General features: G+C 44.7%; 1 protein-coding gene across 1 annotated transcript; it reads right to left on the bottom strand.

Annotated features, from left to right (window-relative positions):
• Window positions 1-1,687: 1,687 nt before the first annotated feature.
• On the bottom strand, window positions 1,688-11,792 carry LOC116987015 (polymeric immunoglobulin receptor-like). The gene is made up of 7 exons (XM_033042893.1): window positions 11,654-11,792; window positions 10,381-10,692; window positions 9,022-9,336; window positions 8,286-8,325; window positions 7,417-7,532; window positions 3,991-4,028; window positions 1,688-2,743 (listed from the first exon to the last, which is right to left on the bottom strand). The coding sequence occupies exons 1-7, from the start codon at window positions 11,715-11,717 to the stop codon at window positions 2,564-2,566; spliced, it is 1,065 nt and encodes a 354-aa protein (XP_032898784.1). The 5' UTR covers window positions 11,718-11,792; the 3' UTR covers window positions 1,688-2,563.
• Between the last annotated feature and the right edge of the window lie 7,135 nt (window positions 11,793-18,927).

The raw sequence follows: 18,927 nt of genomic DNA, 5'->3' as shown, positions 1-18,927 counted from the left end.
TGTGGCCCTTGTGGCTAAAGGGATCAGGGGGTATGGGGAGAAGGCAGGTACAGGATACTGAGTTGGATGATCAGCCATGATCATATTGAATGGCGGTGCAGGCTCGAAGAGCCGAATGGCCTACTCCTGCACCTATTTTCTATGTTTCTATGAAATTATGGATGAAAGGAGGATGGTTAACTTTCGATGAAGGTCTGGTTAAAAAGGTAAGTTGGAAAACAAATGAGCACATTAACCACAGTGGTCTTTTTTTCTAAGAGTTCTTGAACAATTTATTTGTTGCTTTGCTGGTACATATGACAATTAAACACACAGGAGGATAAGGGGTGATTTTACAGAGGTGTTTAAAATCATGAGGGAAATTGATGGGATGAATACCCCGAGTCTTTTGCTCAGAGTAGAGGAATCAAGAACCAGCGGGCATGGGTTCAAGGCAAGGGTTCCCAACCTGGGGTAAAATTCGCCTACCCAGGGGGTAAATTTGTTGATTCTGGATATATTTGTACATATTTGTTCTCATTGACCGACTGTGTTTGGTTCTGGTATACCGGTATCTGTTCATCATTAGTTGTTCATAAATAAGTGAAATAACATTGTTATGTGCTATTAAAGTTGCCAGCGGGGTGGAAGATTGTAACCTTCACGTGATCCGCCCTGTTTCGACCAATGCAATCAACCTGGCGTGCACAATCAAATAAGATCAAATAGACCAAGTTGTCCTACAACTTTAGGATGTGCGTGCCATACACAAGTAGAAAAAAGTTGCCAGGGGTAAACGGGACGAAAAAGGTTGGGAACCCATGGTTTAAGGTGAGAGGGGAAAGGTTTAATAGGTACCCGAGTGGCAATTTATTCACTCAAGGGGTGGTGGGTTACATCGAACGAGCTGCCAGAGGAGATAGTTGAAGCGGGTACTAAAACCGGAATGGTACCATTCGGCGCCTCCGTTTCGGGGTGTTAGGATTAGGGTTAGGGTGCCACAGCGGTGGGCCAGTGCAAACCAATTTCCAAACCTGTTAACATAAAGCTGATCTCACTTGCAATATCCTTGGCATAGGAACTTATTGCAGAGGGCGATGAATCTCTGGAATTCACTATCCCGGTGTGTACTGACGCATGGAACACTTTAATTTATCTGGAAGTATTTACAGAGGTTAGGGTTAGGGTTCTGATGAGTACAGATATTATAAACGGAGGCACCGAAACAGCGGCGCCGAAAAGTACCCGACCCACTAAAACAACATTTAAAAAACACTTGGACAGGTACATGGACAGGGCAGGTTTAGAGGGAAATGGATCAAACACAGGCAAATTGGACTCGCTTCGATGGGGCATCATGGGCAAGTTGAGTTGCATGGCCTGTTTCTGTTCTTTAGGATTCTCGCACTTGAGTCGTGAGCACTCTGTTTTGTCTGCTCAAAACCTAGATTTATCATCAGGCTGGATATAGACAACTTTTGTAGCCTCTCCATACCTCTTAATTACAACCTGTTATTGCAGAGATCGCTTTGATCCTTGTGGAAATCTGTCTTGTTTAGTCATGTGATTGAACTTTGATTTCTTCCTGCTGCTCCTGATATTATCTCATGGTGTCAGAGTTGACCTTCCACGTGACAAATAGGGATGACCAAGGGTATGCTTGGCTGCCATTCTTGCATGATAGAAATAATCCTTCCTCGTATTTCTAAGCCTTTCATGTAGACCAGGAGTACTGCAATAGTGTGTATGAGTGAAGCGTAGAGTAGATGTCTTGGTTTATGCTCACGTGTACTGACTGAGATACAGTGGGGAACAAACGTTGTTTCCTTCCTCATGTTCCCCTCAAGTAGAATCGTTCATAAGTTCTCGGAACAGAATTAGACCATTCGGCCCATCAAGTCTACTCCGCCATTCAATCAACCGGGTTCGGTTCTGACTGTGGGTACTGCCTGAAGGGAGTTTGCATGTTCTCCCCATTGTCACACACAGCAGTCGTCATTATTTTATTTGTATCTTCTTTTCTCCAGCATTTCAGAGCCACGAGTTATATCGCTGTTTATTGTAATATATTTTTTTTTAAAACACTTTCTGTTTTGGGTAAATCCTCTTGTTTGTCAAAGTTATGCCTGAGATTTCAAGCAGGAAGTGCGTTATCCATGAGGCAATTGTTTTCATGTGGGTTTTTTCTCCGGGTGCTTGGGTTTCCTCCCACACTCCAAAGACGTGCGGGTTTGGCTTCTGTGTAAAAATTATCCCGAGTGTGTAGCTTAGAACAAGTGACCAAAGATGATCCATGCTCGGTGTGGATTTGGTGGGCTGAAGGGCCTGTTTCCACACTATATCTAAAACTAGAAAGCCAAACAAAGATTACCATCCAAGCAAACTTCAGTGATCTCGACTCTAGATCTTGGACATACTTATTTTTGCCTGTAAGTAATTTCTTAAGAACTCTGTTGAAATGTGAACGGGTGACCGTGGCTGACGTGGACTCGATGGGTCAAAGGGCCTGTTTCCACGTTGCAAATGTAAATGTTTACGAGAATGGCGTTAACTTGAGATGTTTATGGAAGATGGAGCAATGACATTAAGATCGGAACACCAGAGCAGAATATTCCACCGATTCTACCGAATGGATCTTGACGTCTTCATTTTGCTCTTTTAGATCCTTAATATTGGAATAAATTGCAGGGCTTGCTTCGGTCTGAGCTGACGACTGAATGGTCACGGTGGAATATGCAATCGTATCTTCAGTTTCTCCTTCAGACTGAAACGAAAAAACGTCAGTTAGATGTTTAAGTACAAAAGCAAAATACTGTGGAAATCTGAGAATAAGGGTGGCGCAGCGGTAGAGTTGCTGCCTCACAGCGCCAGAGACCCGGGTTCAATCCCGACTACAGGCGCTGTCTCTACGGAGTTTGTACGTTCTCCCCGTGAGCCGCGTGGGTTTTCTCTGAGATCTTTGGTTTCCTCCCACACTCCAAAGACGTACAGGTTTGTATGTTGTGTTTAAGAAAGAACTGCAGATGCTGGAAAATCGAAGGTACACAAAAAAGCTGGAAAAACTCAGCGGGTGCAGCAGCATCTATGGAGCGAAGGAAAACGGCAACGTTTCGGGCCGAAACCCGCGGATTTCTCCAGCTTTTTTGTGTACCTCAGGTTTATATGTTAATTGGTTTGGTGTAAATGTAAAATTGTCCCTAGTGTGTGTAGGGCCGTGTTAATGTGCGGGAATCGCTGGTCGGCACGGGCTCGGTGGGCCGAAGGGCCTGTTTCCCCGGTGTTTCTCTAAACAAATAAACTAACTGCAGGAAATGTTCCCAATGTTGGGCGAGTCCAGAACCAGGGGCCACAGTCTTAGAATAAAGGGGAGGCCGTTTAAGACTGAGGTGAGAAAAAACTTTTTCACCCAGAGAGTTGCGAATTTGTGGAATTCCCTGCCACATAGGGCAGTGGAGGCCAAATCACTGGATGGATTTAAGAGAGAGTTAGATAGAGCTATAGGGGCTAGTGGAATGAAGGGATATGGGGAGAAGGCAGGCACGAGTTATTGATTGGGGACGATCAGCCATGATCGCAATCAATGGCGGTGCTGGCTCGAAAGGCCGAATGGCCTCTTCCTGCACCTATTGTTTATGTTTCTATGTGTCTATGAAATGCTCAACAGGTCAGGCAGCAAACGTGGAGAGAGAAACCGAATCAAAGGGCAGTATTGCGTTGTAATTTGTTAAAGGACAGGACACAAAGTGCTGGATTAACTCAGCGGGTCGGGCAGCATCTCTGGAGAATATGAATCGGTCAGGACCCTGCTTCAGGCTCACAGGTCCCGACCTGAAATGTCACCTATCCATGTTCTCCAGAAATGCTGCCTGACCGGCTGAGCTACTCCAGCCCTCTGTCTTGTTCTGTAAATCAGCCTCTACAGTTCAACACGTGTAAAGAAGAGATGTATCGTGTTCAGAATTTGTAAAGAGAAATAATACAGAATGGTTTCATACAGCTCTACATTCTTACCTTGGCTGTGGTGGGAGTTTCTGAGTTTTTGCAACCATCTGCAAAACAGGTAACAGCATGTAATTTAGAATAACAATAGTTCTCATATTTCCCCGAGTAGCAGAAAAAACATTGAACAATACAGTACAGGAAACAGGCCCTTCGGCCCACATTGTCTATGCCCGACATGGTGCCAGGTTAAACTAATCCCCTCTGCCTTCAAGTGATCCACATCCCTCCATTCCCTGCATATCCATGTGCCTATCTAAAAGCCTCCTAAACACCACTATCGTATCTGCCTCCACCACCATCCCTGGCATCACGTTCCAGGAGTCTCCGAATCTCCCCGCACTTGCCCCTCGCGTCTCCTTTAAATGTTGCCCCGCAGTGCTGGCCATAAAGCTATGGTAGAGTTGCTGCCCTCACAGTGCCAGAAACCCGAGTTCGATCTTGACTACGGGTGCTGTCTGTGTGGAGTTTGTACGTTTTTTACACAGAGAGTGGTGAATCTGTGGAATTCTCTGCCACAGAAGGTAGTCGAGACCAGTTCATTGGCTATATTTAAGAGGGAGTTAGATGTGGCCCTTGTGGCTAAAGGGATCAGGGGGTATGGAGAGAAGGCAGGGATGGGATAGTGAGTTGGATGATCAGCCATGATCATATTGAATGGCGGTGCAGGCTCGAAGGGCCGAATGGCCTACTCCTGCACCTATTTTCTATGTTTCTATGTTCTCCCTGTAACCATGTGGGTTTTCTACGGGTGCTCCGGATTCCACCCACACTCCAAAGACGTACAAGTTTGTGGGTTAATTGGCTCCTGTAATATTGTACCTTGTCCCTGGTGTGTAGGATAGTGTTCGTGTACAGGGGTGATCGCTGGTTGGCGCGGATTCAATGGGCGCAAGGGCCTGTTTCCATGCTGTATCTATTCCTCCCACGTTACAAAGTCGTGCAGGTTTGTCGGTGAATTGGCTTCTGTAAATTGTCCCTAATGTGTAGGATAGAACTAGTGTGTGGGTGAGTGTTGGTCGGTGTGGACTCGGTGGGCCAAAGGCCCTGTTTGCACACGGTTTCTCTTAAAAAAATAAATACTGTAGCTCTGGGGAACAAGGAGATGGTGGGCGTCTTGATGGATGTGGTTGGAAGCAGGTTTGTTCCGCTTGTGATGAGGTGCCAACCGCAGCACACATCTCAGTTCCCCACTCTCTTCCGCAACTCATGCTCCCTCCCCCCTCCCACTAACCAACCGAGAACTTTACCAGAAGCTGCAACCACATGTTACTTTCCGGTCTCAGCAACCGAGTACCACTTCCTTTTCACACTCATACACTGAGGAGACGCTCGTGGATGTGGGTTCAAGACCCACCACTGAAACCTGATTCTTCAGACTGAGAGTCAGGGGAGAGGGAAACGAGAGATATGAAAAAGTACAGAAAATAAAGGCATGAAAGGCTCGTAAAAAGACGGATCAAAGCCAGCACCGATGATCAAGGAAATGTGGAGCCCACAATGGTCCATTGGTGGCTGTGGGGAAAGTGACAATGAGAGGAGATCTTATTGAAACATATAAGATTGTTAAGGGTTTGGACACGCTAGAGGCAGGAAACATGTTCCCGATGTTGGGGGAGTCCAGAACCAGGGGCCACAGTTTAAGAATAAGGGGTAAGCCATTGAGAACGGAGACGAGGAAATACTTTTTCTCACAGAGAGTTGTGAGTCTGTGGAATTCTGCGCCTCAGAGGGCGGTGGAGGCGGGTTCTCTGGATACTTTCAAGAGAGAGAGATAGATAGGGCTCTTAAAGATAGCGGAGTCTGGGTATATGGGGAGAAGGCAGGAACGGGGTACTGATTGGGGATGATCAGCCAAAATCACATTGAATGGCGGTGCAGGCTCGAAGGGCCGAATGGCCTACTCCTGCACCTATTGTCTATTGATACAAACAGTGAAACTCAGCAGGACAACAGTGAAACTAGTGCGACAACCAGATGGGGAGAGAGAAGGAATGCAAAAGTTACTTGAAGTTAGAGAACTCAATATTCATACCGCTGGGGTGTAAGCTGCCCAAGCGGAATATGAGGTGCTGGTCCTCCAATTTGCATTTGGCCTCACTCTGACAGTGGAGGAGGACCGGGACAGAAAGGTCAGTGTGGGAATGGGAAGGGGAGTTAACTAATGGCAACTGGGAGATTGCGTGGGTCAACGCCGACTGAGCGAAGGTGTTCAGCGAAACGATCTCCCAGTCTGCGCTGGGTCTCGCCGATATCTTGCAGATCGGCGTATAGCATCCAGCGACACTATTTGGAATATGTCTCGGTGGCCTCTGGTGTCCCGGCCTTCCATCACTCGCACGGAACATGTTTAGTTTAGTTTCGCGATACAGCGCAGGAACAAGCCCTTCGGCCAGCGATCACACGTACACCAGTCCTGCACGGTGGCGCAGTGGTAGAGTTGCTGCCTCCCTGGCTGTCCCACTTAGGAAACCTGAACGGAAACCTCTGGAGACTTTGCGCCCCACCCAAGGTTTCCGTGCGGTTCCCGGAGGTTGCAGGTGGTTGCCGGAGGTTGCAGGTAGTGGAAGCAGGTAGGAAGACTGGCAAAAACCTCCGGGAACCGCACGGAAACCTTGGGTGTGGCGCAAAGTCTCCAGAGGTTTCCGTTCAGGTTTCCTAAGTGGGACAGGGGTTACGGCCCAGAAACCCAGGTTCAATCCTGACTGCGGGTGCTGTCCGTACGGAGTTTATACATTCTCCCCGTGACCTGCGTGGGTTTCCTCTGGGAACTCCGGTTTCCTCCCACACTTCAAACGTCTTCAGGTCTGTAGGTTAATAGGCTTGGTAAAATAGCAAATTGTCCCTAGTGTGTGAAGGATAGTGCTAGTGTAAGTGGATGGCTTGTTGGTGCAGACCCAGTGGGCCGAAGGGCCTGTTTCCACGCTGTATCCCTAATCTAAACTAAACTAAACCTCACACTGGGGATAATTTATTGCAATTTACGCCTCTTTGCAGTCCTTGGACATGTTTAGTGGCATTGTCTCCGACGCTGTAACATCATATTATTTTATGCACCTGATGTACTCGTGTACAGAAGATAGACACAAAAAGCTGGAGTAACTCAGCGGGACAGGCAGCATCTCTGGAGAGCAGGAATGGATGACGTTTTGGGTCGAGACCCTTCTTCAGGTGGGTCGAACATCCGACTCGAAACATCACCCATTCCTTCTCACCAGAGGTGCTGCCTGTCCCGTTGAGTTACTCCAGCTTTTTGTGTCTATCTTCGGTTTAAACCAGCATCTGCCGTTCCTTCCTACACGTACACGTGTTCAGTGTGATTTGACTGGGTGACATGCAAAACAACATTTTTTCACTGCACGACAATAATAAATCCATACGCAGTTATTGTTCAATTATCATTTTAACTGTAAAATAAATATTTTGTTGGCTACTTACTTTCACGAGGGATCGTTTCTGACTGTTTCCTCTTCTTTACAAGTAGAACTATCGGTATTACAATCAATAGTCCCAACACGAGTGGAAGTATAATGTGCCATATCTGTGGGGTGCCGCTATTAAAACATGATTGAGAAACATTCAATGAGACAAGGAACAATATCTCTAACAGTAAATTGAACCAGAATGAGGAAGGACACAAAGCGCTGGAGCAGCTCAGCAGGTCAGGGCAGCATCCCTGGAGAATGGGAACAGGTGATGTTTCGGGTTGAGACCTTTCTTCAGATCAAAGAAGGGTGTCGACCCGAAACGTGAATCTGAGGAAGTGTTTTGACCTGAAAGGTCACCCATCCATGTTCTCCAGCGATGCTGCCTGACCCGTTGAGTTACTCCAGCACTTTGTATCCCTTTTCTGTATTCACCAACTTCTGCAGTTCTTTGTGTTGACAAACTAGAATGTGGATGAAACTGGAAGCAAGATGCGAGGAACTGCAGATGCTGGTTTAGAATAATAGACGGGGTGGCACAATGGCGCAGCGCCAGAGACCCGGGTTCGATCCTGACCACGGGTGCTGTCTGTACGGAGTTTGTACGTTCTCCCCGTGACCGCGTGGGGTTTTCTCCGAGATCTTCGGTTTCCTCCCACACCCCAAAGTCGTGCATAAATATATTGGCTTGGTATAAATGTAACTTGTCCCTGGTATGTTTAGGATACTGTTAGTGTGCGGGGATCGCTGGTCCGTACGGACTCGGTGGGCCGAAGGGCCTGTTTCCGCACTCTATCTCTAAACTAAACATGACGTATTGAACCAATACCAACAACAATCAGTAAATAATGATTAGATTGAGGATGACTGCAGAAATCTTACCTTGCTTTGTTGCTTGGTGCCTCTGGTTTTGTTATCGTTCCTGAGGTGGGTTGTTAAAATCAAACATATTATACCAATTCATATCAATTACAACACAATATAACGTAATCTCAAGGAACTGCAGATGCTGCAAATTGCCCTTTAGTCTGTAAGGAGTAGGTGCAAAAATGGACTAACATAAATCTAGTGTGAATGGATGATGGATGGTTGGCATGGACTAGATGGGCCGAAGAGCCTGCTTCCATGTTGCATCTTTCAATTCAATCAATATGTATATTAACAAGAGGGTTAGAAAGTCTGTCTCAGAGTAATAAACATAAGAGTGAAATATTTAGTAATAAATTCCATAATCAGAGCTTAGAAAGGAGGTAAAACTCAGGTGAATATCAGGAATATTAGGGAAAGCTTTGAAGATATGAGGTTGGGAGAGATGAGAAGAATTAGAAGGCTGTGGAGGCCAAGTCAATGGATATTTTTAAGGCAGAGTTTGAGGGATTCTTGATTAGTACATGTGTAAGGGGTTATGGGGAGAAGGCAGGAGAATGGGGTTGAGAGGGAAAGATAGATAGGCCATGATTGAATGGCGGGGTTGACTTGATGGGCCGCATGGCCTAATTCTACTCCAACAATTTACGAGAATGGAGAGAGATACATGGAATATAATATCAGTAAAGACAGTTTGCTGCTGAATATCTACATAAATGTTGAATCATTGTAATTTTATGTTGATTTATACCTTTAAACATCACGGTTTGAACCTGTGAGATCTCAAAGTCGACTGGTGTCCTGGCCCCACACCAATATTCCCCCACATCTCCTTCATCAGTGTGCCTGATCGTGACAGCAAAGTTGTTGACTTTGTCCGCACTGATTGATAATTTGCTGCTGTTGTAGTCGTGAGGCACCGCTATGATGCTGCAACTATTCACAGAGACGACTTTACACAAGAATTTCTCATATGCTTTAAATTGCGCTTTGTACCGGCAATGTATAGTGGTGGCATTGCCCTTCACGCCCTTGACTGTGGTACGGTTTAGTATCCGTAAATCTGCTGTAATTAAAACAAAATGAGGGTATGAGAGATCAGAGATGCTGACTGTTGGCTTTAGTAGGGAAGAGCCAAGGATGCACAAGCCTTACTTTAGATTAAAGAAACAGTCCACCTAGTCTGCACCGACCAGCGATCCCCGCACATTAACACTTTCCTACACACACTAGGGATGAGCTATAATTTTACTGAAGGCAATTAACCTACAAACGTTGGAGTGTGGGAGGAAACCGGAGAACCCGGGGACAACGTACAAACTCCGTACAGACAGCACCCATGGTCAGGATCGAACCCGGGTCTCTGGGGCTGTAAGGCGGCAACTCTTCCACTGTGCCACAGGCTTGCACCCTCATTAATGGGATGTTGAAGATGGAGAGATAACGAGGCGAGACCAAACGTAGACTTGGTGACCGTTTCGCCGAACACTTGCGCTCGGCCCGCCAAGGTCTACGGGATGTCCCGCTTGTCAACCATTTCAACTCCCCTTCCCATTCCCACATTGATCTTTCTGTCCTGGGCCTCCTCCATTATCAGAGTGAGGCCATGTGTAAATTGGAGGAACAGCACTTCATATTTTGCTTGGTTCGCTTACAACCCATGGGTATGAATGTTGAATTCTCTAATTTTAAGTAAATTCTACTAACACTCCACTCCATTCCACCCCCTTGCCCCCTTCCACCCTATTTCCACCAGCTCTTCCCCATCTCCCTACTTACAGTCTGAGGAATTGCCCCGATCCAAAATGTCAAGTATTCAATTTCTCCTGGGATGATGCTCGTCCCGCTGAGTTATTCCAGCATTTTGTGTCTATGTTGGGTGTAAACCAGCATCCTTCGTACACACCTTTGTAAGTTAAACTCGCTTAACAATCGGCAGACACATGGAACTGCAGATGCTGGAATCTTGCGTAGAAAGTGCTGGAGTAACTCAGCAGGATGGGCAGCACCTCTCCATAACAATCAGTATGCTCATTATGGCACAGCAGTCCAAGTGTATATTATCTGTGAAGCATATTATCGGTCTTAAAATCTTCGTAAAAACTCTTACCTGTGAAAACATCCAGCATGACAATGTCTGATGCAAGGATTTCATGTGCCTGAATTGTTCCACACCAGTATGTTCCTGTATCAATCTTCTGAAGTTGACTTGTTACAAAAACAGACCCGTTGATTCTTCTCATAGATATCCTTCCACTACTGTCCTCTTCATTCTTAGTGTTGACTATTATATGGCACCTCTCTCGAGAATAGGCTTTGCACCAGCTGACGTGTCCTGTTTTCGGAGCGTGTGGACATTCTATAGTCACTGTTTCTCCCTCGCCAGCTCTTATCACCATCAAGTGAAACTTTGCTAAGGAACCTGTTGGGTGAAATTTAATGCTGGAAATTTTACAGAATCACATCAAAATATTCCCATAACCTCCTGAGTTATAAGAGAACATTTAGGCCATTTGGTTCATCGTCTGCCCCACCATTCAATCATGGCTAATCTATCTCTCCCTCTCAACCCAATTCTCCTGCCTTCTCCCCATAACCCCTGACACCCGTACTACTCACCAAGAATCTGAGAATCTCTGCCTTAAAACTACCCAATGACTTGGCCTCCACAGCCATCTGCGGCATCTTCACTAAAATCATATAACAGTACAGCACAGGAACAGGCCATTTGGCCCACAATCGCCATGCTGAACATGATGCCACAACCAACCCCTATCTGCCTGCTCATCATCCATATCTTTCCATTCCCTGCATATCCATCTGCCCCTGCCAACGACTCTTAAAAACTGATTGAGGTAGCGGGGCAATCCCCCCACCCCCCTCCCCCCACCACAATAAGTCTGAAGAAGGGTCCCAGCCCAAAATATCACATATCCATGTTCTCTAGAGATGCTGCCTGACCCGCTGAGTTACTCCAGCACTTTGTATATTTTTCCTCTTACATGCATGTGCCAGTCTGAATGTCTCTTAAATCCTCTGCTAAATCCCATGCTCTTGTCACAGTTCATTTTAACCCTTGCTAAAATGTAAAGTTAGTTGGTTCCTTTCTCGGCTCCTGGTCCTTTGGCTGAACAGCAGTGTATCATCACTGATTTAATTAACAAGAGCTAATCTTCACGTTAACATATAACTGCGCTATGGTCCATGACCATAAGTTAATGGGGCAGAATTAGGTTGGTCGGCTCATCATGTTTACTCCGCCATTCAATCATGGCTGATCTATCTCTCCCTCCTAACCCCATTCTCCTGCCTTCTCCCAATAACTCCTGACACCCGTACTAATCAAGAATCTGTCCATCTCAGCTTTAAGTGGAAAAACTTACTTGAAGTCACAGTCAGAAACAGCAGAATATAAAACATCGTGGTCCCAGAGAGCGAGAGGTCCATGTTTGCCGATGAAGCGGTCTCCAATTCATGCTGTTCACGACTTGCTCTTGTTTGATTTAACCACTTGTTCCGTGTGCAAACTTCCTCGCGAATGAACAAATGCTTTGCAATGTGACATAGAATAAGGAACATTGACCCATATCCTGTTTTGCAATCTGTTGCGTGCACATTGTCAACGGTTCCACTTTGGGGGATGAACTGTGGTTAGCTGAGTTTTGGGCAGAAGACAAGCTGAACTGTAGCAGGTTCCCAGTGAGGGTATCCACAACTTGCATGGTCATATCCCAATCCTGTCCTCCTTGAAGATCAGTGTTGGGAGATGCACTTTTTAAAATTAATACTTTGCAATCCAATGTAGAATAAGGAACATTGACAAACATCCTGTTTCACAACGTGCTGGACTTACAGCACCAGAGACCTGGGTTCAGTTGTGACTATGGGCGCTGTCTGTACGGGGTTTGTACGTTCTCCCCACGACCGCGTGATTTTCTCCGTGTGTTCCGGCTTCCTCGCACCATCCAGAGACTGTGGATTTGTAGGTTATCTGGCTTCGCTAAGTTGTAGATTATCCCTAGTGTGTCGGATAGTCCTAGCGTTCGGAATTGTCTCATTGGGATTCAATAGGAACCTGAGGGGCAAGCTTTCCACTCAGAATGTAGTGGGTATATGGAATGAGCTGTCAAAGGAGTTAGCTAAGGCAGCTACTGTTACAACATTTAAAAGACAATTGGACAGGTACATGGATAGGAATGGTTTGGAGGGATATGGATCAAATGCTGCCAAATGGGACTACTCAGGTGGGGCATTTTGGTCAGCATGGATGAGTGAAGGGTCTATTTCCGTGCTATATAACTATGAGTCTATGATTCTAATTCATTACCATAATAACCTCTATGATTCTGCGGAGACGTGCTGCACAATGGTCAAATCCTACGACTAGGAAGATGAGAGTCAATGTGATCTTGACCTCCATGGATGGAGTAGACCAGGTATGACGGTCCTCATGTATCTCACTGTAGACAGACTTGGAATATCATGAGGTATCATAATATCTTGGGGCGCAGTGGTAGAGTTGCTGCCTTACAGCACTTGTCTGTATGGAGTTTGTACGTTCTCCCCGTGACCTGCGTGGGTTTTCTTCGAGATCTCCAGTTTCCTCCCACTCTACAAAGACGTGCAGGTTTGTAGGCTAATGGGCTTGGTATAATTGTAAATTGTCCCTGGTGTGTAGGATGGTGTTAGTGAGCGGGGATCGCTGGTCGCCGTAGACTTGGTGGGCTGAAGGGCATGTTACAATAGACAATAGACAATAGGTACAGGAGTAGGCCATTCGGCCCTTCGAGCCAGCACCGCCATTCAATGTGATCATGATTCAGTACCCCGTTCCTGCCTTCTCCCCATATCCCCTGACTCCGCTATCTTTAAGAGCCCTATCTAGCTCTCTCTTGAAAGTATCCAAAGAACCGGCCTCCACCCCTACTGTTCCTCTAAAGTAAACCAAACTTAGAAATGCCAGTGTTAGCTGAGTGGTCTTTCAGTAATAACGAGAGTACTGTGCCTTAAATTTCAATGAGACAGTTTGGGTTTGGTTTGCAGTTTTGAGCTATTTTTTATTGTTATGAGTAACAATGGTGGTTGTGCAATGAATGCAATCATTTACTGCATGTCAGCGATGCTGGGAAAGTGTCAAGCATAGTGTGACCAGGAACACAAGCTCCAATTGCAGAACTTTACATGGCGAGGATTGTAAGCATGATTGACTCAGGGTAAGAGAGTCAAAGGTTACGGGGACCACTCGAGAATGTGAAAATGAGGAATTATAGACCAGTTAGTCTTACATTGGTCGTGGGGAAGTTGCTGGAATCAATTATTAAGGATGTTATAGCAGCACATTTGGAACGCAGTGACAGGATCGGTCAAAGTCAGCATGGATTTATGAAGGGGAAATCATGCTTGACTAATCTTTTGGAATTTGTTGAGGATATTACAAATAGAATGGATAAGTAAGGGAGAGCCAGTGAATGTGGAGTATCTGGACTTTCAAAAAGCCTTTGACAAGGTCCCACACAAGAGATTAGTGAGCAAAATTAGAGCACATGGTATTGGGGGTAGGGCATTGACATGGATAGAGAACTGGTTGGCAGACAGGAAGCAAAGGGTAGGAATTAATGGGTCCTTTTCAGAATGGCAGGCAGTGACTATCGGGGTGCTGCAAGGCTCGGTGTTGGGACCCCGCTTATTTACAATATATATTAACGATTTAGACGAGGGAATTAAATGTACCATCACTAAGTTTGCGGATGACACAAAGCTGGATGGCAGTGAGAGATGCAAGGAGGATGCTTTAAGACTGCAGGGTGACTTGGACAGGTTGAGTGAGAGGGCAGAAGCATGGCGGTTATAGTATAATGTGGATAAATGTGAGGTCAACCACTTTGGTGGCAAGACCAGTGAGGCAGATTATCATCTGAATGGTGTCAGATTAGGAGAAGGGGAGGTGCAATGAGACCTGGGTGTGCTTGTACATCAGTCACTGAAAGTAAGCATGCTGGTACAGCAGGCAGTGAAGAAAGCCAATGGCATGTTGGCCATCATTGTGAGAGGATTTGAGTTTTGGAGCAAGGAAGTCCTACTGCAGTTGTACAGGGCCCTGGTGAGACCACACCTGGAGTATTGTGTCCAGTTTTGGTCTCCTAATTTGAGGAAGGACATTGTTGCTATTGAGTGAGTGCAGTGTGTGTTCACCAGGTTAATTCCCAGGATGACAGGACTGACATATGATGAAAGAATGGTTCGACTGGGCTTGTATTTGCTGGAAGTTAGAAGGATGAGAGGTTATCTATAGAAACATATAAAATTCTTAGAGGATTGGACAGGTGAGATGCAGGAAAAATGTTCTCGATCTTGGGGGGAGTCCAGAACCAGGGGTCATAGTTTAAAAATAAGTGGTAGGCCATTTCGGACGGAGATGAGGGAAATCTTTTTCACCCAGGGAGTTGTGAATCTGTGGAATTTTCTGCTACTGAAGGCAGTGGAGGTCAATTCACAGGATGGATTCATGAGAGAGTTAGATTTAGCTCTTAAGGTTAAGGGAATCAAGGGATATGGGGGAAAAGATGAAACGGGGTACTGATATCAAATTGGTTCATTAATTGGTGCATGTGACAATAAATATGACCTTGAACTTGATTTAGGATGATCAGCCTCAAAGGGCCGAATGGCCTACTCCTGCATCTATTGTCGATGTTTCGATGTTTCTATATACTGTTCAGTACAAGTATCACTATACATAGGCACTTGGATACATCTTAGATAAGCATCTCAGATGCAGAACAAGTGTAAAGGACTGGTACATTGAGACAGTGTGCAGAGTTAGCTCCCATACCTGCAGGAAAACCACAGTGAGGGTGCTTTGCAGAAGTGCTGCACTGATAGTGAGGCATTTTTTAAATGTTTTGAAAACATGAAAAACTGTTAAATGCAACTAAATGTGTCCGTTCTCCTTCTGTTAGACGAACAAGAACAATGAGAATTGCCAGCGGAAATGTGTGTGTTGTTTAAATATTTAATGTTGATTTGGATGGTCAGTAATCAATAATTGCATTCAATCAACCCCCCCCCCCTCCTCTCCTCACCTGTATCCACCCATCACTCGCCACATTTTGTGCCGCCCCCACATCTCTTCCAGTTTAATAACCAGAGGCTTTTTCACGAGGCAGCACGGTGGCGCAGCGGTAGAGTTGCTGCTTGGAGGACATTGCAATTGAAACAACTTATATTTCCACATGCGTTGTGAATCTCGATTGTACACCGATTGTCCTCTGATGCAGCTGACTTTGCTTCAGCTATTGATTTATCCCATTCCCCATCTAATATGTAATGCTTTAGTTGAGTTTAGTTTAGAAATACAGTGTGGAAACGGGTCCTTCGGCCCACTGAGTCCACATCGACCAGCGATCACCCACACACTAGTTCTATCCTACACACTAGGGACAATTTACAGAAGCCAATTAACCTGCACGCCTTAGGAATGCAGGAGGAAGCCGGAGAAAACCCACGCGATCACAGGGAAAACGTACAAACTCCACACAGACAGCATCCGTGGTCAGGATCGTACCTGGGTCTCCTGCGCCATGAGGCAGCCAATCTACCGCTGTGGCACTCTTTGCTTTAGACTTTGGAGATAGAGGCCCTTCGGCCCACTGAGACTTTTAGATAGTATGGTATGGAACTTTATTTGTCATGTAACGAGGTGCAGTGAAATTCATTTTTGTATACATTTCAGTATAAGTATAATATAGGCACAGAGATATGCAGGGGGTGGAGGGATAGTGGACTATGTGCAGGCAGATTCAGATTCAGATTCAATTTTAATTGTCATTGTCAGTGTACAGTACAGAGACAATGAAATGCATTCAGATGAGATCAGTTTAACTTTGCCTCATGTTTGGCATGGACAATGTGGGCCGAAGGGCCTGTTCCTGTGCTGTTCTGTGTTCTACGTCCATCCGCAAAACAACCTTCGACAAAGTCGGGAAGATCTTGGGCTCACCAGGTATTCAGAGGACCAGTGTACTTTATTGTATGCTTACAACACCTCCCATGTCATCTGTAGATGTTTCATTACAAAACGTTTGTACTCAAAAACAAGATTGAACACATTTTATCCAAATATATCCCACATTTGTGATAAATGTTTATCCCAAAACGCAACTATAACACACTCTTTTGTTTCCTGCATAAAACATTATAGATTTTGGAGTGATATTTTTGAAATATTTACAAAATTATTTAAGATAAGAATGGAACCTAATACTGAAATTATTATATTTGGAATAATGGAAGATGGGAATAAATTGAACACATCTCAAAATTTATTTTTAAATTATGGTTTAATAATCGCAAAAAAATTAATACTTAGATTTTGGAAAAATACATCAATACCAACGCTTAAAATGTGGATCGCAAGCATGTTGGACACCGCACATCTTGAGGAAATGCGATTCCTCCTAATGGATAAATCAGACCAATTCATAACGAGTTGGTCTCCATTTGTCGTCTTTTTGGAATCATATGGTGCAACACAATTGTAAAAGCTAACTGTTTCAGGACTGGACGAGGGATGGTCAAGACTATAAACAATTATCTCCTTACTTCTTTTCTTTATATCTTATTCTCTTTTTCCTATTTTCTTTTCTTCAACTTTCTTCATTCATTTGTCTTTTTTCTTTTTCTTCACACACTATATATCTCACGTCTTTCTATCCCTTACGATCTCATTTATTTTTCTTATTCTTATCTTTCTTTATTATAACAAAAAAAAATAAGAAGCTGTACATAAAATGTATTATGAAAATATATATTAGGCACTTTGGTGCCATATGATTGTACTTACTTCCAATAAAATGAAATATTAAAAAAAACAACAAAAAAAACGTTTGAACATATTTACACAATCTCTCACTTGCGATTCCTGTTCCTCAGACACATATTTGCAAGCCACTGTGCTTCGCGTAAACATTCACAAAATACAAGGAAATGAAAGCAATTGGCTCGAAAGCACGTGGAAACCTTCCCAGGAGCAGTACAAGAATAGGTCCACAACCCTGCAACTGACTTCTCAAACAACTGTTGATCTAGTCTGGGATCTTGGGAGGAGTTGAAGGAACTTTTAGTTTCGAGATACAGGGCAGAAACAGGCCCTTCTGCCCACCGGGTCCGTGCCGACCAGCGATCCCCGCACACTAATCTACACACACTGGGGGCAATTTACACCCTGCTAATTATCTTGTAAAGCTGTAAAACTGCAGAGTGTGGGAGGAAACCTGAGCACCAGGACAAAACCCACGCAGGTCACGGGGAGAACGCATGATCCCCTTGCTACACATGACCGTATCTTTGATACACATGATATTAAAAAACCCATCGGAGATGGTCTACAAAAATGGACAGAAATATATCGCAGATGGTTTAGTTTAGTTTTTTAGTTTAGAGATGCAGCGCAGAAACAGGCCCTTCAGCCCACAGAGTCCATGCCGAACAGCGATCCCCGCACATTAACATTATCCTACACACACTGGTGACAATTTACATTTATACCAAGCCAATTAACATATAAACCTGTACGTCTTTGGAGTGTTGAAGGAAACTGAAGGTCTCGGAGAAAACCCATGCAGGTCACGGGGAGAACATACAAACTCCGTACAGACAGCACCCGTTCTGGATCGAACCAGTGTCTCTGGCGTTGCAAGTGCAGTAAGGCAGCAACTCTACCGCTGCGCTACCATGCTCCCCTCATGGTGCTTAATCCAAGCATGTGTGAGTTGCCTGGAACGTGCTGCCAGGGATGGTGATGGCAGCAAATGAGATAGTAGCATTCTTTAGAGGCTTTTAGATTGGCACGTGGATATGCTGGAAATGGGGATGGGAGGGATGTTATGGATCATGTGCAGGAAGATGAGTTTAGTTCATCTTGACATTATGTTCAGCACCCGCATTGTGGGTCGAAGGGCCTGCTCCTGTGCTGTACCTTTCTAAATTCCATACTCTATATAGTAGGTATGTTGCAAAGCGTACCTGAAGCGTCTTTGAAAATCTGCCGTTGCGGGTGTGCGCGATTTTGGCGCCGTTTAGAGGGGGCGGGTTTAAAACGCGATTTTCTCTAGGCTGTTCAAATCGAAGATGTTCAGCCTAGTTAATTATTAACGAAAAATCGCTGGAAGACCCCGTCGCAAAAGCTATTATTAGGTTTAAAGGCCTCGTATAATAGTTATAGTAGTTTAAAAATCAATCTCTAAACCCGCGACCGCCAGCAACCGCAGAGTCTCATAAAGCAAATAGCAGAAGTTAGGTTGTATATTTTTACATTAAAAAGGGCTTCTAAAGATCCCTTTATACAAAGTTTAATATTGCGAGTAGCTCAATTTGGCCCCATTATATCGCGCAGTATTTTTCTGGGCATTTGGGGCACAAATCTACCGCAATGTGAACGTTCTAAACCAGCGCGTTCCACAGGGACCCACTAGAAAGCTGATTTAAATGGGCATTTATTTACAGCAATTGAACACTGAATTCCTTCCATTTGGTCTATAAATTAATGTAAATGAGATTTAAAAATCATGTTTTATTGTGAATTATTTGTGAATATTATTTGGACATTTAGGCTATTTAAAAATGTTAATAATTTATTAAGAAATGGATAGATGTTTAG

Source organism: Amblyraja radiata, chromosome 24, assembly GCF_010909765.2.
Source record: "Amblyraja radiata isolate CabotCenter1 chromosome 24, sAmbRad1.1.pri, whole genome shotgun sequence".
Lineage (NCBI taxonomy): Eukaryota > Metazoa > Chordata > Chondrichthyes > Rajiformes > Rajidae > Amblyraja > Amblyraja radiata.
Note: the sequence above shows the minus strand (reverse complement) of the source record. Positions and strands in the feature narration are given on the sequence as shown.

Excerpts from the sequence above, each read along its gene's own strand:
- LOC116987015 (XM_033042893.1), bottom strand. The coding sequence starts at position 11,717 with ATGGACCTCTCGCTCTCTGGGACCACGATGTTTTATATTCTGCTGTTT. Across the intron at positions 7,533-8,285 it reads GCACCAAGCAACAAAGCAAG|CGGCACCCCACAGATATGGC; the intron begins GTAAGATTTCTG and ends ATGTTTTAATAG. Across the intron at positions 4,029-7,416 it reads AGAAACGATCCCTCGTGAAA|ATGGTTGCAAAAACTCAGAA; the intron begins GTAAGTAGCCAA and ends CCTGTTTTGCAG.